Source organism: Xenia sp. Carnegie-2017, unplaced genomic scaffold (genome assembly GCF_021976095.1).
Source record: "Xenia sp. Carnegie-2017 unplaced genomic scaffold, XeniaSp_v1 HiC_scaffold_45, whole genome shotgun sequence".
In the NCBI taxonomy this organism is placed as follows: Eukaryota; Metazoa; Cnidaria; class Anthozoa; order Malacalcyonacea; family Xeniidae; genus Xenia; species Xenia sp. Carnegie-2017.
Window position 1 is genome coordinate 46,507 of NW_025813510.1, and position 18,943 is coordinate 65,449.

Genomic DNA, 18,943 nt, shown 5'->3' on the forward strand with positions numbered 1-18,943 from the left:
AGAAGAATGTTGCATATCAACCATAGGTGTATCAAGACAAAACATTAAGTAAGCATGGGAACATAATCATTGAAAAGAAAGTCTGTTAATGTTTTAGAAGTCCTTACAATAAAAATCATACATCGTATAGGCACTTTGAGACGAAAATTTCCTGCTATTTCAAAAGTGGAGCGATTTAAAAACAGTTAAGACAATATCCAATAACACAGATAACACACATAATGTCCAACCAGGTGTTTATCGACATAAGGGTATTTGATGGAGTCGATCAATAAATTCTGTTGAAAAAAGAGATAGGGTGAACATGTGTAGAATATTTGTTATAGAATTTTGGTTATAGTTGGTATTTGGCTTATCCAAATTTCTCCGCGTTAAATCGTGTAGCAACAATCTTGATGCTAAACGTGTTTCATGTCCATCGTAAACACAAAAAGAAATATTTTAGATCCCATTAATTGAAAATCAAGTGTTGATATATGAACGGCAACTACTCCAACATTCTCGCCACATCTTTAAAGCCATGCCATGTAAACAAAACTTTCTACTTAACAATAGTGGGAACCTTTAGCATACAGCAGAACTCATTTAATGTTCAAATTTTTTTAAAATTTTATTAATTTGAAAAATCTACCAGTTAACATCACAGAATTTATGAAAATTTTATCTTTTTTCTAAAAACATGCACTTGCGACTATTGGCAACATTAAATAAATGTAATGTTCAAAAAATACAAAACATACAAGCTCATACATACGTGCACGTATACATTTCAACAGAGAAAAATTCATATCCATGGCCTTACTGTTCAAAATGACAAAATTATACCTTAAAAATTGCTTTATTGAAAGAAAAACAGTATTGCTTGCATTGTTTGACGCAATTTTCGTAAATTTAATCGCTAAGACCATGAAAATGCAATATTTTTTTAATAAACTATACGACATTTCGTCTTTAAATAATCCAAAATCACAGATATGTGAAGCATTCAATGGTTACAAGTTCACAAGAAAAGCAATTTCATTTTTCCAATCGTTTCGTAAAGTTTTCAGGGAAAACACCCTTCTCACCAGTACTTTCCAATCTTCCAAGCAACCATCCATCATCCTAGACAATAAAAAAACATGCATCTATCACAAGAATTGTGAATAATGCAAAATTTAATTGAGATGTATGTTTGGTTTTTGCAAAATATTGTATTTAGAATAAAAACTTTATCTATACAAGAATGTCGAGGGGAATATATTAGTAAAAATAATATTGTTCTTCATCTTTTGATGGCTTTTTAAGAAGCTTTTCGAAACAAGACTAAAAGCAAGATGAACATTAACATTGACAACAAATAAGAAATTGTGGTTGAAACACTTGAAGCCATAATTACACCAACATCATTATGCAGAATCAAATGTGCAATCCATCCATATTACAAGACACGAGTAATCATTAAAACATCATTAAAAACAAGTTTGCTGGCGTACAAGCTAAATCGCGTTTAGTACAACTTAGGCCACGATAAATACGATGTAGAAATCAAGATTAAATTTTACAATGATTTATCAGCAGTTAGGTTGTTTTAAATGTACGATTTTTTCTAAGCCAGTTTTGCTGCAATCATTTGGTGTTATATTTTAGAAACTATAATGATTTAGCTACCGATCTACTGCATGATGCACCAAAGTCACATATATTTTGATGCATCAGTGTTTTTTCACCTTTGATCTATAGATACAAACCAATAACATACTTGATACAGTTGTCTGCGTTACACAAGGCTGACGTAATAATATATCAACCTCGTAAATAAGGATACTAAGCCTGATAACATAATAATGAGAGCAGCCAGTTATGATTTCTAATGTAAGTAAATCAGTCCTCGTTCGTACCCAGTCTTACGTACCGGATCATCTGACTCGCTATAAGGTATTACTTGAATAATATCTCCTTTTTCAAGTGTAAGTTCATCATCGTCCTCACCAGTGTAAGGATGGGTCACCTCTACCTGAAATAATTTAAATACATCACCATTTACCATTCAAATAAGGTATGAAGACCACAGTAGCGTGTAGGTATTAAAACAACTAAGGCAGACCGAGCAGCAATATAGATGGTGTACAATCTTAATTTTTACCATTTGAAATTCACAACCCACATAGCTAAGAAAGCATTTCCAAAATCTACGACATGAATCGCGGTTAAAAAAGTTACGAATTCTTGAATGCATTGGATGAGTGAATATCGGCTCTTCGGACTAAACTGAGAATGGCCGCACGTATATTTTCAAAAAATAAATTTTAGACCAACTGCCATGAAAATTCATATTGTAAGTAACGGAGGTATAAGTACGGCATTGAGCAAGTCTTTTTATTGCAAAAACTACAGATTGCATCAGTTCAATCATGTCAAGACTATTTCTTGAAGTATGTATTACACGTTTCAACAATGACAAAGAGTAAAAGATTTGTCAATAAACTTGTTTAGTTATAACGTTTTATATTGGAATCACTTTAAGGCCATTCAGATTTGGAGCAGTTTAAAAGTTTTGAAACAAGCTAAATGAAAATTTAGTATTATTAGCTACTTCTATTAAGTTGACTGTCTTTTTCTCCATAAACACAAAAAATTAAAAAAGGAGCAATTTAATCACCACCAGGGTAGTGTTTCAGATGATTCGTCCAAGCGAGGTCCTAAAGTTAAAATTTTGCCACGAGCTCATTCCTAATCCCAATCACGGAGAAAAAAATTTTCACTGCATCATATTTAAAACTAACATTAAAACTAAGACTTTCTCACCTTATACAAATATGGCAACGAGCTATGATCGATAGATGTCTTATTCATATCCTCGTTTACGTCGTCAGTACCCTTCTCTTTATCGACGTCTCTTATGCCATCTGTTTCATCGGGTTTATCCTTTTCTCCAGCGTTGCTTTCTTCTTGGACATTATCCTCACCCTTAACTTCTTGCTTCCCATCTACTTCATCTTTGTTCGTATCATTCACACTATTGTCTTCTTCTACGGTTTCCGTAGCGATTTCAGTTGATTTATCTTCATTTGAAGCTTCAAATTTCGTCTCATGTAAACCTTGGATATCCTGTCATCAACAACAATACACACAGACAAAAATTGAGAATGTTAATAAGAAATTTGATACTTATACTGTTTTTGTAAGTAGGCTGTTGTATAGTACGATGTGTAATTAATCACGTGATACAACACCACAGACCAAGTAAATAAATATACAGTAGAACCTGTATTAAGCGGCACCGTATTAAGCGGTCACCCTGTGTTAAGCGGCCATATAGCAAAGTCCCGAAAATTTCATAGTATAAATATAAATATTATTAAAGTGACCTTTATTAAACGATCACCTAAATTAAGCGGACGAGGTCACCTATTCCAATGTCCCAAATTTAATTTTTCATTGTTTTGAAACTGTACTAAAACGGTCAGGTTAAGTAAATACACTCCATAATAAAATATATAATAAAATATATACTCTGGAACATGTCACTTGTATACATGTTTTTATATTGTATTTATCTTCCGTAATGACTCAAAAGAGCCAACAATATTTTCTGTTTGTGTGGACAAATTACACCAGCAATTCAAACTTTTCTTACGTCCCTTCAGCCATTGACAAGAAAACATATCTCCAAGAAAGGGATATACACACGGAATTTATAAGTTATAACCACCTTCTCTGTCGACACGCATGACATTGATTATTTTTCAGCAGTTTGAGCCGTGACATTTTTATGTATACTATTTTTAATTACTAGTTCAAACTTAGAAAAAAATGCTTTATAAAATGTTGTTATTTAGCATGTATGTTAAAGAGCAATACCGATTGGTTTAACTTTAGATGTGTGAAATATTACATGTTGACCGCCAGGTGATTTCCTGAAGACCTGTATTAAGCGGTCAACCTGTAGTTAACGGTCACACGAGAAATCCCCAAGCGTGACAGCTTAATACAGGTTCTACTGTAGTACCGCAACACAATCATCATTTCGTGTTTTGGAAATTTCGTATTGCCAAAAAACATAATAGTGTATTTTAACTGACAAGTGATATTAGTGGAAACTAATGCAACATTTAGCACATCTATACAGCACAACATACAGATCTATAAATACAGTTCACAAAAAATGACAGTTCACAAAAAATCCCTACATCTCTGCAATTCCCTATCACAACATCAAGAAATGACTTTACTCATACAAACTGGCTATAAAATATGATGTTGCTAGAATATCTAAAAACTTTTCTCAGAAACAGTTCGCTTTCGCAAACTAACAATACAAAACATAAAACTAGCGACATGGCTTTAAAATGTTTCATCATACTCCTTACCACTATACTATTACAAAATATTTTTCGCCATGACGAAAGGTAAAAAGCTCAATTCAAATAATTCAAAAATCAAATACACCAATCCTATGAGAGAAAGGAATGTGTTGAAAGCAAATCCTAATGTTGATACAAAGTAAAGACATTGGCACGTCTATTTTAGTAACGCCTTTGAAATAATTAAATTCGCCATTATCTTTTTTCGGGCAGATAAACAATATACAATCAAAAAAGTTTTTCAGGTTTTTTTAGCGTAAATTTACATTCAATAAGTCTAGTCTCCCTTACCTTTATTGTATCTATAGAATCATTGCTGTCGCACTTTTCAGCATCGTCAGATGTTTTTCTGCTCGAAACAGTTTCGTCAACGTGGTCTTTTTTCTCAACAGGAGGAGGTCGAGGAGGTGGATTACGTTTCAATTTCTCCTTTTCAGTATGTTCATCATTTGAATGACCAACTACATCGTGGACTGTAATAAAGAAGGATGTTCGTTTTAATGACCTGACATTTATTTAAAGCCCAAAAACTGACACGCAAAAAAAGGTCATTGTCAATCAAAACAGCAAGCACTTGGTGCGTTCCTAGGCTGCTACAACATAGAAATACCATTAGATCCTTGCATAGCAAAATAAAATTCAAAAATGGTTTACTATCCAAAAAAATATGATAAAAAATTATGATTTTCGTGTCATGTACTGATAAAGATCAATGTGAAATTTATGTACCTTCATCATTTTCTGATGTCTCATTTTCAGAATTTTCATCTGTAAGTTCAAGTTTCGACGGTTTACTTTCCGACGAGCTGTCACCATCAGATGACGCATTGCTTTGAGATAAAAACAGAAAGAAAAATAAATCGTTTTAACGAAACATTGTTACTAAAGTGACTGTAATGAGATCCAACACAGTATAAGAACAAGCCTTACACGTGAAAGAAGTTTATAATAAGGAAATTCATTGGATGAACTTAATTTGCTGGGAGGAACTTCCTAAACAAGTTGATTTTTCATGTGACTTTTCTGTTCTATCACAGATATACACTCAAACGATTAACTGGTTGAAGAGCAAACAGCAAAACGAAAAAAAAAACACGAAACAAAAAACCATGTAGGAATGTGAGTCGAAATAAAAACACTCGAAAAGTGGGTTTAATTATCCAGACGACACAATTTCAAACAATTTATTTTTTACTGACCAAAACTAAAGACGTGAAAGCCAACCGGAAAAAAACAGCGAGGACGATAAAAAAGGAAAGGTTCGTTTCAGGTCAAATAATGCCATAGAATAAACCTTTTATTGACCTTGCTGGCTTGGTCTTTACTGAAAAATTTACTGAGCTCTGTCTTTTTGTACAAACCAAGCCCTACGGGCTTGGTTTGTACAAAAAAGCTTCGGTTCAATAAGTCTACGTAAAGACTTTGCTCTCAGTTAATAATGGCTTAAAAATTGAGAAGGAACACCTTTCAGATGTCGCCTGCATGTAAGAACACATTAGCAAAACTTGTGCATAAATTAAGGTCTGCATGTTTCCTGAGTATATAAAAAATAATTGTCAGGCATAGATATTTATTGCTCAGTCGCAAACTCTCTTCAGCCACACTGGAGTCAATAAAACACATGGTGTTGATAATATAGTCGAAGAAATTTGATGCCCGAGATGACAAACTGTGACAAATAACGAAGACAAGTGAAATGCCAAAAAAGCAGTGATTAATCATCCAAAGTAATATCGTACCCTGATTTTTATCACAAATTTATCACGCAAAAGACTTGTAAAAATAATGAAAAACGTAATCATATTTTCCATTAGTTGTAATAAACATGGACAAAGTAGTGTGAAACTAAGTTAATCAGGTGGAACAAATAGCTATTGTAGATTTCATTTTAATGCATACATAAATATTTGTATAGGTTCTACATTTTTTCTTTGGGGTGAGAGGGGAAGACACCATGTATATCTTTCAGCACTTTTATCAAAGAGGAATATTAATGTATTGATCTAAACGACTTGATCCTTAAATTCAACCATCAAAGAAATTTCCCTAACGCGTGGTAATTTACCTAACAACACTTAATGGTCGACGTGTTGAGTAGAGTCCATCCGAAGTTTCCTTTGCTAATACATCCAAAAGATCATTCATCTCTGTTTTCATCTTTAAAAAAGTATAATCGAAATCTTAGGATTAGAATGGAAGCCTTACGAGAAACATTAAAATGAAAACCATGCATACATCATGCATTTTATTGCAGTAGATGACCAACTGTAACTTGCTTAATTATATAACAATATTGCCTTAGTTCATTTAAAATATTCTCCTCCCTTGCTCAAAAACCCACATCTATTCCAAAATTTTTATACCTTTGCAGAAAATCACACCACAATAGAGCTCTTTGTAACACATAACCACTTTTTACAATTATCCATGTTATACACATACAAATAAAGATGAGGGCATGTTTAAATTTGCTTGTGCGCCATTTATAAGACATCTTTATGCAAATGTAAAGAGCTCGACATTTCTGTGCTCACAGTTTAAATTGCTACCCTCCACCATAAAGAAATATACCAAAAATATCTACCTTTGTCATCTCCCGATGAAATACTCCTTCAGCCGTGAATATGGATTGAAATGAAGAAATATAGAAAGAAATACGACTAAAAAGAAAACATCAACGATGATACGATTTACAAATAAATACATTTAACAAAAGGTTCGGGCAGAGCCTTTCCTCAAACGTAATTGGGAGGGGGAGGTGTTTATGCATATATTCAGATGTGCCCGACTGTTTTCTTTTGAACGTATGATTGCTAAATTCCCTCAGTGAATTGTTTTCAAAAGAATGTATGAACAAACCACACACCCAATACCACCACCCAATTAACGTTTTAGGGTCGGCCCTGGGTTCGGGATAATAAACTATCCCCGCACAATATACGTAAAACCAAAATCTCTACAAAAATAAGTGCAAAATTCCATTAGCGACAAAACAGTTTTTTTGAACTTGTGTGCATGGACTCAAATAATTCATTGCAGCAGCGTAGCCATGCAATCTGCAAGTTTAGTCACACGTGCACTAGGCAAATTTCAGAACATTCTTATTATTCATTTCTTTAAATATCTTTTGTTTTTACAGTGATTAATCATCCAAAAATTTGCATAGCATAACTAAATAAGCACGCGGGCATGCAAGTGATTCATATCTACGAGGCAGAACCCACTCGCGTGTTTTTTCAGTAGAAAAACTAAAAAAAGATGCAAGTAATGGAGACCATAATCCATGCTCTGAGTGTCTTAATAAAGATTATAAAATTTGTACAACATCGCCAATTCAATTTTGCATGGAAGGATGGGAGCTAAACGACTACTTAGGAAATGTTGAATGATCGAACCTGTCATATAGGGCTGGCAGCTCCTCGTAAAGATCGGAATGAAGTTGAAGGTATGCATTCTTTGCTTGATTATACTCTTCTTCAGCCTTCAAATAAGAAAATAATTGAAGTAAAAAGGATATTGTTAATTCCTTTCGCCAATTGCATTACTCAAACTAATCAAGTTACTTATTCCTGACACAATAATTAATGGCTAGGTCAGGCCGCACGTTTGCTCACGCATCTTTCGGCATTTATACTGACTGCAATAACTATAGATTTCTAAATAAATCAATAATGATAATTTATTGAAATTGACAAAGCAAAACAAATGGCTACGCTCCTGTCAGTAAAACTACATAAGTACAGCTTCCTTACATGGTTTCGACTTCGATCACAATTCGCCAAGAAAAATGCTCGTAGATGGAATCACCAATGTATGCAAAAAGGCAAATAACTGTGTTTATTATCACCAAAATGAAGACATGCAAATTCTGCTATTTTTGTGTTTACAAATTTTAGAACAATATCATGATTTATAACTTTGGCAATCATTTGTTTCTGAACGTGGGTAAAAATAGACGTATGTGCTAAGCAGTAAGCGTACACTGGCTTTTGCACATGTTACTCAAACAAATTTTAAAATCATTAAGTTAAAAGATAAAAATAAGCTCCAAGACTAAAAAGCAGTTTTGTATTACTAAATGATCCTTAACGAAAAGCTATGTGCAAAACCTTCTCTAAAAATAAATTTAAACAATAAACCAACGAAAGGAGGGGTATCAACGACATAGATATTTTACCAAGTAGCGAGCAAATCGATAGAAACAAAGGCATCCAAACTTCACTATCGGCCAACGGCAATATTCAACTACCATCGCTATCGTGTGCTCAATACAATTTTAGGATTACAAATCCAATATAAAAGGTAGAGTAAAAAAACGAAATAATGGATTTCAAACATGACAAAATGCGGTGTTCATTGAAATTTGTAATTAGCGGTGTAGTTCCCACGTTGATGTTATATCCCACGTTGATGTTAATTCCACTCCATTTTTTAGTTTTGTTATTTTTCATCAATGACTTATGATATATTTATGTTGAAAATTGTATTGTTACTGCTAATAACAAAACATCCCATAACACTACTTAAAAACTGCTTTAAATGCCACACAACTCTCGACACAATATGCTGCTATCCTTTTGTAAGTATATCCTGTTCTAATGTACCTGTGATATTTTCTTGGGATCCCCAGTTTTGCCACCTTTCGTTTTCAGCGTCTATAACAAAACATAGATAGGATTATAAATCAATAATGAAGCTATAAAATAAATTTACCGTGAAAAACAACAAACGAAAAACTTTGACTTGACTGTGTGCCTCAATTTATGTGAGTTAAGGGGCGATGCATAAAAATGTAGGCATGAAAAACATAGTGTTTCAAGCCCTCCATGGGTTTCCACGTACATATATTGAAACATCTATAGGAAAGATGGGAAGTTGAAAATACACGAAACCTTTGATAGCTGTAAGGCTGTCAATGTCCAAGATTACATGTTTTTTACAATGCAAATATTTTGGTGATTATTCACTTTAAAAAAAGGAATGAAATTTATTTTTTAAAGAAATGACTGACAATTTTGTTAAAAAACTTGCATAATAGACGTAAAACGTCTGCCTGGCTTCGTCACTGAAAGAAGTCAGTTAAGTTATGAAAGTTAAGTCACTAACACTAAAGTGAGTTTATAAAATCAAGAAAACGTGACGATGGCATATGGGCACAAAAGAAATGAAGCTTTTACAGTAAAATCTACTTTGTATAATAGAACATCTTTGAGAGTGTTCTTCCTCCGACTAGCATATTAACAATACTTTCGCTCTTTTCTTCAAGCATTCGCCATACGTATTAACAATACTTCTGCTTTTTGTTCAAGTAACTTGCATACTTTTTTGGTAATAGACAGCCGATTCAGCTATTACGAAAAAGTAACAAATCGACAAAAATCTTTGTATTAGCCAATCATGCAAAGCGTACCATTTCACCAGCAGTGGCAGTAACCAAATAATAACGAAAGAAAAAATAATGAATATTTCCTTTCATCTTTCTTCTATAGGTGACATAAAAAAGTGTTCGGAACAAACCTCTAAATGATGGCGATACCTATCGTAATCAACGACTTTACGACTTCGTTTGGCAATGCGATTCTAAAAAATGAAACATGTAAAAATAGCTACTTTATTGATTTTGTAAATTCTCTCGACACAACAAAAAACTTTAATACCGACAAGGAAACAATTATCAGGGTTATGGTGGATGAAAAATTACAAGTTGAGTGATGATGGTTTATTTTCCTTTATGATTCAATTTACAAATGACAATGTAGATAAAAAGTAGAATTTCGAAAAGAATAAAAAGAGAAACAAGAAACAGATTAAAAACGCATTCAAAGGCTTGAAGCCTTGGATTGATCAATGTATATATAAATATATGTTTCTTAATTTACAGTTTGAAAACAAATGAAATTCGAGTAGAGTCGCTTTGTGAAAATTACCTTGTAAAAGTTTAAATCAACAAAATTATCGAATACATAGAGTAAATGAAGAATAAAATTATGAGAAAAAACTGTCGAAAAAATAAAACCCACGCAGCACTTAATATTGCATAAATTATATATGCTCCAATATACTCCTTAACAACAAAAAACGCACTCGAAGCTTCATACTCCCTTGTGAAAATGACAAACTATTCTTGAGTTGGATTTTATACTGCAAAAAATCTTTAATTTTTTGGCACTTTTTAACGTTGCATGTATAAGGATATTTCAAAATGAATTCAACTTGCAAAATGCTGCGTAAGAATAATTTAAATGCGGGGGAACACAAAAATACCTACAAAACAAAGTTGCTTGGTAACTTTGCTTAATTGAAATCATTTGATGACAAAAGACTTTTATGTTTTCACTTGCTCTTACTTGAAAGAGAATTAATCGCACAAAGAACAAATAAAATGTTGATGCAGTCAATAATTGTTTAGATTTTGAAAATTGCTGACGTTTTGGGATTCATAAAATGAAGTTTAAATACTGCAAAGTTTGTTTTAAATAATAATTCCCAGCTTTAAAAAATAAAAAATAACTTAAATATCGTATGTAAAAATAAGAATGCCTGCCATGGAATTGTCGGGAAATAATAGAGTAGCAACAAAAGAAAAAATATATAAAAGCCTTTTTTATACGTACGTATAATGACAGGAAGACAAAAAAATTCAACGCAAAGCAAGATAATTTTCAAGACATTGGGATAATCAATAAATAGTTCAACGAAAGTTGAGAAAATGCAGAATCTCCATCCGCTTATATGTATGTGTGTGACCGTAATATACATCGCAGTGAAAGTAAACAGCGAAGAATCAGGGCAACCAACGCGTATGACAATTTTGAATGAGCAACAATGTGTTCATGAAGGTGAAACGATAACACTAACTTGTATACTGAATATTATGAATAAATACAGCAAGCAGTTGAGTTTAGAATGGTCGTGGGGATCTATTTATCGCACTCACAAAATAAACCATACAATAGAATCGCAAAATCTTAACGGTACAAGTTTGTCTTCCAAGTTAACGATCTACACCGACTGGACAGGCGATAGATTATTTACCTGTGTCGCGAGATCATCTATCACAGGACGCGACTCGAAGGAAATTTTTCGTTCCTCGAGTGTGGTGAAGGTAGCATCTTCACAAAAATGCGAGATACTTGGAATTCGTGCTTTGGAAGCAAAAAATTTTGACAGGATTGAAATATATTGGAGACCAGCAAACAACTCGCAGCACTCAATGCAATTTGTCAACATTTGCGATGAAAAAAACTGTTGGCAAACTCATAAGAAATATGAGAAATGCTACAACAGCATCAAAGAAGTTTATGGTGTACCAAAAAGTAAAGGATTTGTGTGCATGTCATATATGTCCTTAATTACGGATCCGCCAGGGGAATTTCATGTTAACTATAAAGTATTCATTGGCATCCGAGAAAATGAAGATGCTTGTGAACGCAAATGTAGCAGAGAAAAGAGGTTTATCGCTAGCTATTATGATGATGAAGATCCTGGAAGCAAGTTTGAACAGGTCATACTTCTACCAATGCCTGTTGAACAGCTAGTTGTCAAGCCAATTAAAGAACGCAAGGTAAGCTCGGCTCACTCCTCTCAAAACATGCACGCCAGGATAATAACAAAATTTGTGTTATATAACAAGCTGGTGATCGAATGGGTATAACTCAATATATCACTCATATCAGTAATACAAATTAAATTCACATTTAGAAAAACAATTCAAACTTTACATGATCGATGAGCCAGTAAAACGATTCAACCAACAAACAGGCTTCAATTCACGGGGGGAACGTACCATGTCCCACAGAAAGACTAGCCACTACCTATTGCCCACGTTGATTGCAACCTTTTTGATTGGTTAGACGAGGTTCAACACCAATCGTATAACGTGAAAAATGAATGAATATAAATCGATGCTTCTCATACTTTCATTTGAGATGTGCATGTTATTTTTTCATATTTCGAGCGGTTTTCGATTTTATATTTAAGAATCAATCTAATGCAGGTTTTCCATCAAATCCATAAACACATATTTCTATTTTGATGCAGTATGAACTTAAAGAATTAATGAAGAAGTTTAAGAACATTAAAAAATCTTGTACGTACTAAATATTGATTAAGTTATACGTAAAACAGGCAAATGTGACTGTAGTGAATATCATTACAACCACCACATTAAAAGATTATAAACAGAAAAAATCTCCACCAGCGATGAAGTGACAAAAATTGACTAGTGAGCCTTTCCTTTTAAAAATCGAATGAGAAATTTTTACGATAGAACATCCTTCACACCTGTTATTGTGATGTACGAGTAAAAACTCACGAAAGTAATATAATGGATGATCGAAGAGTGTTTCAATGAATTTCAATGTGAGTGTACGTCACATGTACAATTGTCACATTTACTTTAACTAGCTTTATCGAGAATGTTCTTCTTCCCTCTAACAGGTTTTTTTAAAATGGAAGGATCCTCCTGGAGTTGAATATATCAATGAACGAAAATATGGAATCGTCATTCAGTGTGCAGGTAATAACACTCCACCAACAATATGGACACTTTTACACAATATTACCTTAACGAGCAACAACTTCGTCAACTATCGCCCCCACAGATTATGTACGTTTTGCGTTGTGGCTAAAGCCAATAAATTTGGCAAAAATTCAGAGCCAACTTGTAGGAATGCGAGACTTCTTGAAGAAACTCCGACCAGCCCACCAACTGTGACATGTCCCTCAACAGGTTGCCCAACTTTTTACAATGATTACGCTCGCAACGTGACAGTCACGTGGACACTTCCACCGAAAAGTGAGTGGAATGGACGTCTAACCGACGGAAGGATATTTTTTCATATTAATAATGAATACAGAAACACAACGCAGCATTCAACAAACGTCACAGTTAGTTTACAAAAACTAACTAACAACAATGTCGGAGTAACCACTTTGAGTGGTTTGACAAAAAATGAGACTTACTGGGTACGAATGCAGATTTGTAACAAAGGGGGTTGCAGTGTACAAGGAAATCAGTTAGAAATATCGCCAATTCCAGAAATGGTTAGAACAGAATTCAGCACAACAGAATGGTTGTCGAATGGCAAATATGTAATCACAGGAAGTTGTCTCACTGCTGCCTTAATCATAGCGTGTCTTGTGTATCTGGCTAAGAACAGAGTGAAGTTGCAACGTAAAAAGCAGATTAAGAAAACGCTGCAAATTATCGAGCCATCTGGTTATGTGATTATCGAAGACAAAAATGTTCATGTTGAATATAGCGTTTTGGACATTCCAACAAATGTTAAAGATATTTTACTGGATAATGCAACTTGAAAAGATATTTTAAATGACACTAAACTTTGTTACGCACATCTTTCTCAAGTTATTGATGTGTTTTGACCAGTGACGTCGCAATATTGCACAATGACAACTTAAATGATCAGGCTAAAACGTTACTTCAACCGGGCAAAGTTCCCTTCGATGTATAGAAATTTTTCCAAAGCCTAACATATACTAGCCAAAAAAACGAATGATATTCGAAGCGTTGAGGCTGCTCTAAATGCAATCATGTGGCTAAACATTTAAAAGAATCCTTAAATAACGTGAGAATGAAAAGAGATGTGCACAAACATTTTTAGAAATTCTACTAATATTTTAATCAAGTTCAGTATGGATATATTATATCAAACAGTGCTGGATACTGTTGAACGAGTCCGAAAACTACCTTCATGCATAAAGTCAACAGAAGAAATTATTTATAAGATATTTTTAATTTATCTGTAAGTTGTAACCCAAAAAAAGCTATATATAAAGCTGAATGTATGCATCAGTTTTGAAAATAAAATTTTTCAAAGTATGGTGAAAATTTATCCAAAAGTTGTTTTGAGTTACACTAAGTAAATATAAAAATAATTAATAAGAGAAGTCAAATCATATCGGCTTTAACCGTTATAGAAATAAACAAGGAGTCAGTTGTACGAGTTCTGGATAGGACGATAGCACAGGATTTTAGGCGTTTCAAAACTCTTTTGAACCCCACAAAAATACACAAACCAGAAGACTAACAGAAAAAATTATTCATTTATAACAATGCAGGGATGAGTTAACTGGGTGGAGTGCTAGGAGGTATGCGCGCACCCTTCTCGTCTTGTTTAGGGAGTGCAGAAGAGTTGCGCACTCATCCTAGTCTTGGTTAGAAGACGTGCAAGAGGGGTGTCGATTTCCATACAAAATATTAGCTAATATTATAAGGAATAAAGCATAAGAAAAAGTATAGCAACTGAACGTAAAGAGAGTAAACGTTTATTTAGAAACCGAAGTTTAAATTTTGCCGGGAAAATATGATTGAAATAAATCATCATCGATTAAAATCGTACAACTATCTTTCTTCATACAACCGTCCACAGCGCATTGACAGTACGATTTGTGATCAGGTAATGTAAACAAAAATTTAAATCATTGCCTGAAAATTTATACGAAGTACTTGTAGTACTTGTATGTCAGTTATTACGACAATCCAGTTATTTGACTTTGCTCCATAAAAAACACATTATCGGCCTCGTCATTTCGTCACGGTCTTTTTTCGTACATATTCAACGTATGTATTTAAATATTTAAGTTTGTTAATAATTAATGTTTCACAAAGTTATCCCTCACGGAGTAGCGCGGCGACGAGTAATGTTAAAACACATAAATCACTGAGTAATTTCAATTCTACCACAAAACACTCATGAAAAACTGTGAGGGGTTGTTAATATTGTAATAAGATTTACCGTGTTGCCCAAAACTTATTTCTACCTTTTCTAAATACATGTTCGTGCTTGCTTACGTACGTACCTTAGTTTCAGGAAACTGCATTTGGTATGAAGTCAAGGGATCAAGAACATCATTCTGGATTTGATGCACCAATTTAGTCCAACTGTGATCAAGGGACTACAAAATGATTCACATTATGAAATACTTGTGGTTTATAAACACAATTCTTGCCATTTGGGAAAATATATAAATGCAAAACCATCCCAATTTTATAGGGTTTAACATTTAACACCAAACAAAATACAATAACAGAGACATACAGTATAACAGAATTTAAGGAAGAATTGTGAAATGGCCATTCAATTTTACGAGGTATAAACAGAACAGACCAGCAAACAAACTTAAAAACACTTCATTTTGAACAAAAAATGGACATAAGGTAACCAAAGTCAAACACATTCTTTCACTGCTTTATGTAGAATTTTAATACACAAAATTTTCCACAAATTTTTGGTAGGAAATGAGAATGATAGTATTTACGCAATCATTATTATATACTGCAGCATAACTTGAGCCTCTAAATGTTATAAGAAACAAAGTTCTATTGATCTATAAAAAATGCTTCAAATAGCATTGGCAGTAAATTCATTAAACTTACATCCAAAAGGTCCACAAACTTTTTCCTACCAGACCATTCTGGCTCATACACCTGTTTGACTGCCTCCGCAAATAGTTGATTGGCATTTAACATGGCTAAAATATGCATAAATCATTTCAACTTCATAACTAATTGTTTAGTAGTTGCTGACATAGAGAAGACATATGATTGCTGAGAATGTTAAATGTACACATTTCATTTCAATTTATCTAGACAGATCCAAGAAGATTGTAGTTTTTGAGACCTTAAAGGATCCAATATTTTTCAATTAAGTTTCTGTCAGATAACACAGAATCTAACAAGACCTCGGTTAAGAAAAGACTTTTGCTAACATCCCTAAAAGATCCTGTCCACTCCAGTGTGCGAATTAGTTCAGAAAAAACGATGTGTAATTTTTTTGACAAAAGTGTTTCTTTAGACGCATAATCAAATGGATATTACGTTAATTATAACATAGCGCTAATTGCTAAATTAATATTTTTAAACTTGAACAAATTCATATGATTTATGACATTGTTTTTCATTAAAACCACTAATTTTTGCACATCGTTTGAAAAAGTGATGTGCAATTGTTTTCATTTTAGCTAAAACGATGTGCAAATTGGACATTGTACACTGTTAATTCGCACACTGCAATCTCAAAATTAAGATCTTACTAAGATCCTTCTAAAATATTATTCAAGATTTCCACTACCTGGGGTACATTTATTCTATGCAGCTGATTTCTGAATATATGGGTGTTTTAAATTGAGGTATCTGAAATACTACATCATATAATCAAATCATTGCAAAATGAATGGCCACACATATGTTGAAATATAAATCATAAAAGCTAATGTAGCAGTTTATAAGTAATTTTAACACCTTAAAGATAAATGATACAATACAAATAACCAAAAACATGATAAATACATTCAGTCATACCTTTAAGACAGTTAATGTAATTTTTTAGTTCTTTTTGTAATCTTTGCACAGCATCCTAAACACAACAACTAACATATACAGTTCAATCAATCAAGAAATCACAACATTGTCCACGTTTGCTTAAAGACCCCATTAACATCAAAGGAGATAAATGAATTTGGGTAATTGTTGTGTAACCATGTGATGCCTTAACACAAACATCAAACAAATCAAGATTTATAGCAAATTTCCTGGTACATCACAAATGTACAAAATGCAAGTGAAAAACTAATCTTATATGAAAAAATGCTCCATTGCCCATAATGTCTATATAAATTTCGCACATGCAACAGTATGTTAAAATGATCTTGCATGTATCTTTCATTGCTAAATAACAGTAAGCAACTCAGCTAAAATTGTTATCAAGGCAGATTAAAAACTTTATTTCTCTTAGAAAGCCATGGCTACAATGTAAACTAACACTTGGGTAAACCATAAGAACTAAATAAACAAAAAGAATCATGGCATGGATGGATAAAACTATCATAGTACTTATTTAATATGATAGACAGTGAAGTTTTAGCATTATAACATTATCTCTTTCAAACGTTATGAACATCCGGAAATTCGCTTAATTGAATTTATAACAGAAAAAACACATGGAGTTTTTCTTTAAAGCATGCAGAATCACATCCATTCGATATACAATCACCTGTTGTTTATTGAAATTATCCACAAAGGTATCGAATGCTTGATCCTTCGTCTCGTGAGATTTGCCGAGTTTTCTTTTCACCTGAAGAAAATGACAACATTCACTGAAATGTCTGCAGCAAAGTTTCTAATGTACAATAATTTTTGTTCGAACAATTAAGAATTGAAATAATTTTGCCAAAAATTGCACATTACAATATGTTTTCATAGTTTTAACGATAAAGATTTCCGGGTTGCAAAAAATAATTCGGATATTCTAACAATATCACGACGCTTCCTACGAGCTTGTATATAAAATCCATTCTAAATGTTCCTGTCAACACCTACTGGATACACTAGAACAACTATATTTTCATACCTTCTCTTGAGCCCTTTTAGCTTTCTTTGTTGTATTTTTTGCTGTTCTGGCAAAGAAACTCTTTTCACCAGCCTTTTCTCCATTTCCTTTGTCAGCCATCGTGCATTAACGAAAGCGAAGTATCATTCTGACAACATTATGGATAAGGCTCGTTATGCTTGATGTCTTATGAAGCTCACGCTGTATGAATTATTAAGTCAACACGCTCTAGGAATCCCAAAATGGCGGAATTACGGTTCCGGAATAACGGAAAAACGCGGTTGATTCATTAAAGCTTCGTATCGTAGCATTAAACATTAAACCATAATCAATTATTTAGATGTACCTCTTGATACAGTGTTTTACTTATTCTTAGCTTATCTTGTACTTCTTTTTTGTAGTTCAATGGCTGTAATATTTTTGGCGTGAATCATCGGGGTGTTTAATCAATTAATATATAAAGTCTATAATGAATTGAAGATAAAAAATGATAGATAATAAGTGGGTTTTTGTGGCAGGGTGAGGCAGAGCCGTCTAAAGCAAGGAGGCAGATGGGGTAAGGGCATTTCACTTTTTTTAAAAGAGGGGCAGTAACCCTCATTTTCATTGAAAAGAGCAAAATTAGTATGAATGAGATTATGAGAATTTTCGTTTTTGACTATTAAACGTACTTTATATTTATTTCAGCCGAGTGGACTGCTAAAGAACAAGCGATGCCTGGCGCACACGAGCGCTATCAACAGTGCTATGAGTGACTCGTGGCGCTTAGCGTACGCTTCTTACCCAGGTGTGTGTTGTCATTCTCTGTGATTTTGGCACGCGTGCCGATGGCGACAAATATTCAACCAATATGTTGAATATTTTTTGCCACAAGTGAACGATTTTCCACCGTGTGCGCGTATGGTGAGCTATCAGTGCATGCGTAATTCTTTATTTCATATTCATATTGATTTGAATTGACCAAAAGAAATTTGCATGACGGAAGTCAAAGTTTTTCTGTATCTAATGATGAAGTGATATTGCTCTTCGTACTCATCTTAAGCTGTTTTCGGGTTTTGTGATTTTCAGTTCTGCAACGTTATTTTGCTTTTCAGCTGTCAAAAATCTTTGTTTCATTCGTAAAAAAGGCTCTTCGTTATCGGTAAAGACACGCCTTCACTATCCTCGTGCAAATTTGCTTTAACAAGCTCGGTAACAATAAACAATTTACTATAAGAATATAACTCAATATAATTAACTATTTAACAA

General features: G+C 33.4%; 2 protein-coding genes across 3 annotated transcripts; one reads left to right on the forward strand and one right to left on the reverse strand.

The window, feature by feature from the left end:
- Positions 1-570: 570 nt before the first annotated feature.
- LOC124456284 (myc box-dependent-interacting protein 1-like) lies at positions 571-18,119 on the reverse strand. 2 transcript variants are annotated; one of them, XM_047006763.1, is made up of 16 exons: positions 18,042-18,119; positions 17,717-17,923; positions 17,360-17,440; positions 16,669-16,723; positions 15,745-15,839; positions 15,168-15,263; positions 9,864-9,926; positions 8,951-9,001; positions 7,742-7,827; positions 6,931-7,006; positions 6,412-6,503; positions 5,076-5,176; positions 4,638-4,819; positions 2,788-3,090; positions 1,895-1,996; positions 571-1,104 (listed from the first exon to the last, which is right to left on the reverse strand). In XM_047006763.1, the coding sequence occupies exons 2-16, from the start codon at positions 17,813-17,815 to the stop codon at positions 1,018-1,020; spliced, it is 1,569 nt and encodes a 522-aa protein (XP_046862719.1). In that variant the 5' UTR covers positions 17,816-17,923; positions 18,042-18,119; the 3' UTR covers positions 571-1,017. The 2 variants fall into 2 exon arrangements, with proteins under 2 accessions (XP_046862719.1, XP_046862718.1); XM_047006762.1 differs by having other exon boundaries at positions 17,717-18,061.
- LOC124456283 lies at positions 10,968-14,196 on the forward strand. Its single transcript, XM_047006761.1, has 2 exons — positions 10,968-11,910; positions 12,786-14,196. Exons 1-2 carry the CDS (start codon positions 11,056-11,058, stop codon positions 13,662-13,664), a joined length of 1,734 nt encoding a protein of 577 aa, XP_046862717.1. The 5' UTR covers positions 10,968-11,055; the 3' UTR covers positions 13,665-14,196.
- Positions 18,120-18,943: the final 824 nt, after the last annotated feature.

Bases quoted from the DNA above. Each gene is read 5' to 3' on its own strand.
- LOC124456283 (XM_047006761.1), top strand. From the start codon at position 11,056: ATGCAGAATCTCCATCCGCTTATATGTATGTGTGTGACCGTAATATAC. The intron at 11,911-12,785 runs GTAAGCTCGGCT...TCCCTCTAACAG, and splicing joins AGCCAATTAAAGAACGCAAG to GTTTTTTTAAAATGGAAGGA.
- LOC124456284 (XM_047006763.1), bottom strand. From the start codon at position 17,815: ATGGCTGACAAAGGAAATGGAGAAAAGGCTGGTGAAAAGAGTTTCTTT. The intron at 7,007-7,741 runs GTTCGATCATTC...TTTTCTTTTTAG, and splicing joins CTGCCAGCCCTATATGACAG to TCGTATTTCTTTCTATATTT. The intron at 4,820-5,075 runs GTACATAAATTT...TCTTTATTACAG, and splicing joins GACATCAGAAAATGATGAAG to TCCACGATGTAGTTGGTCAT.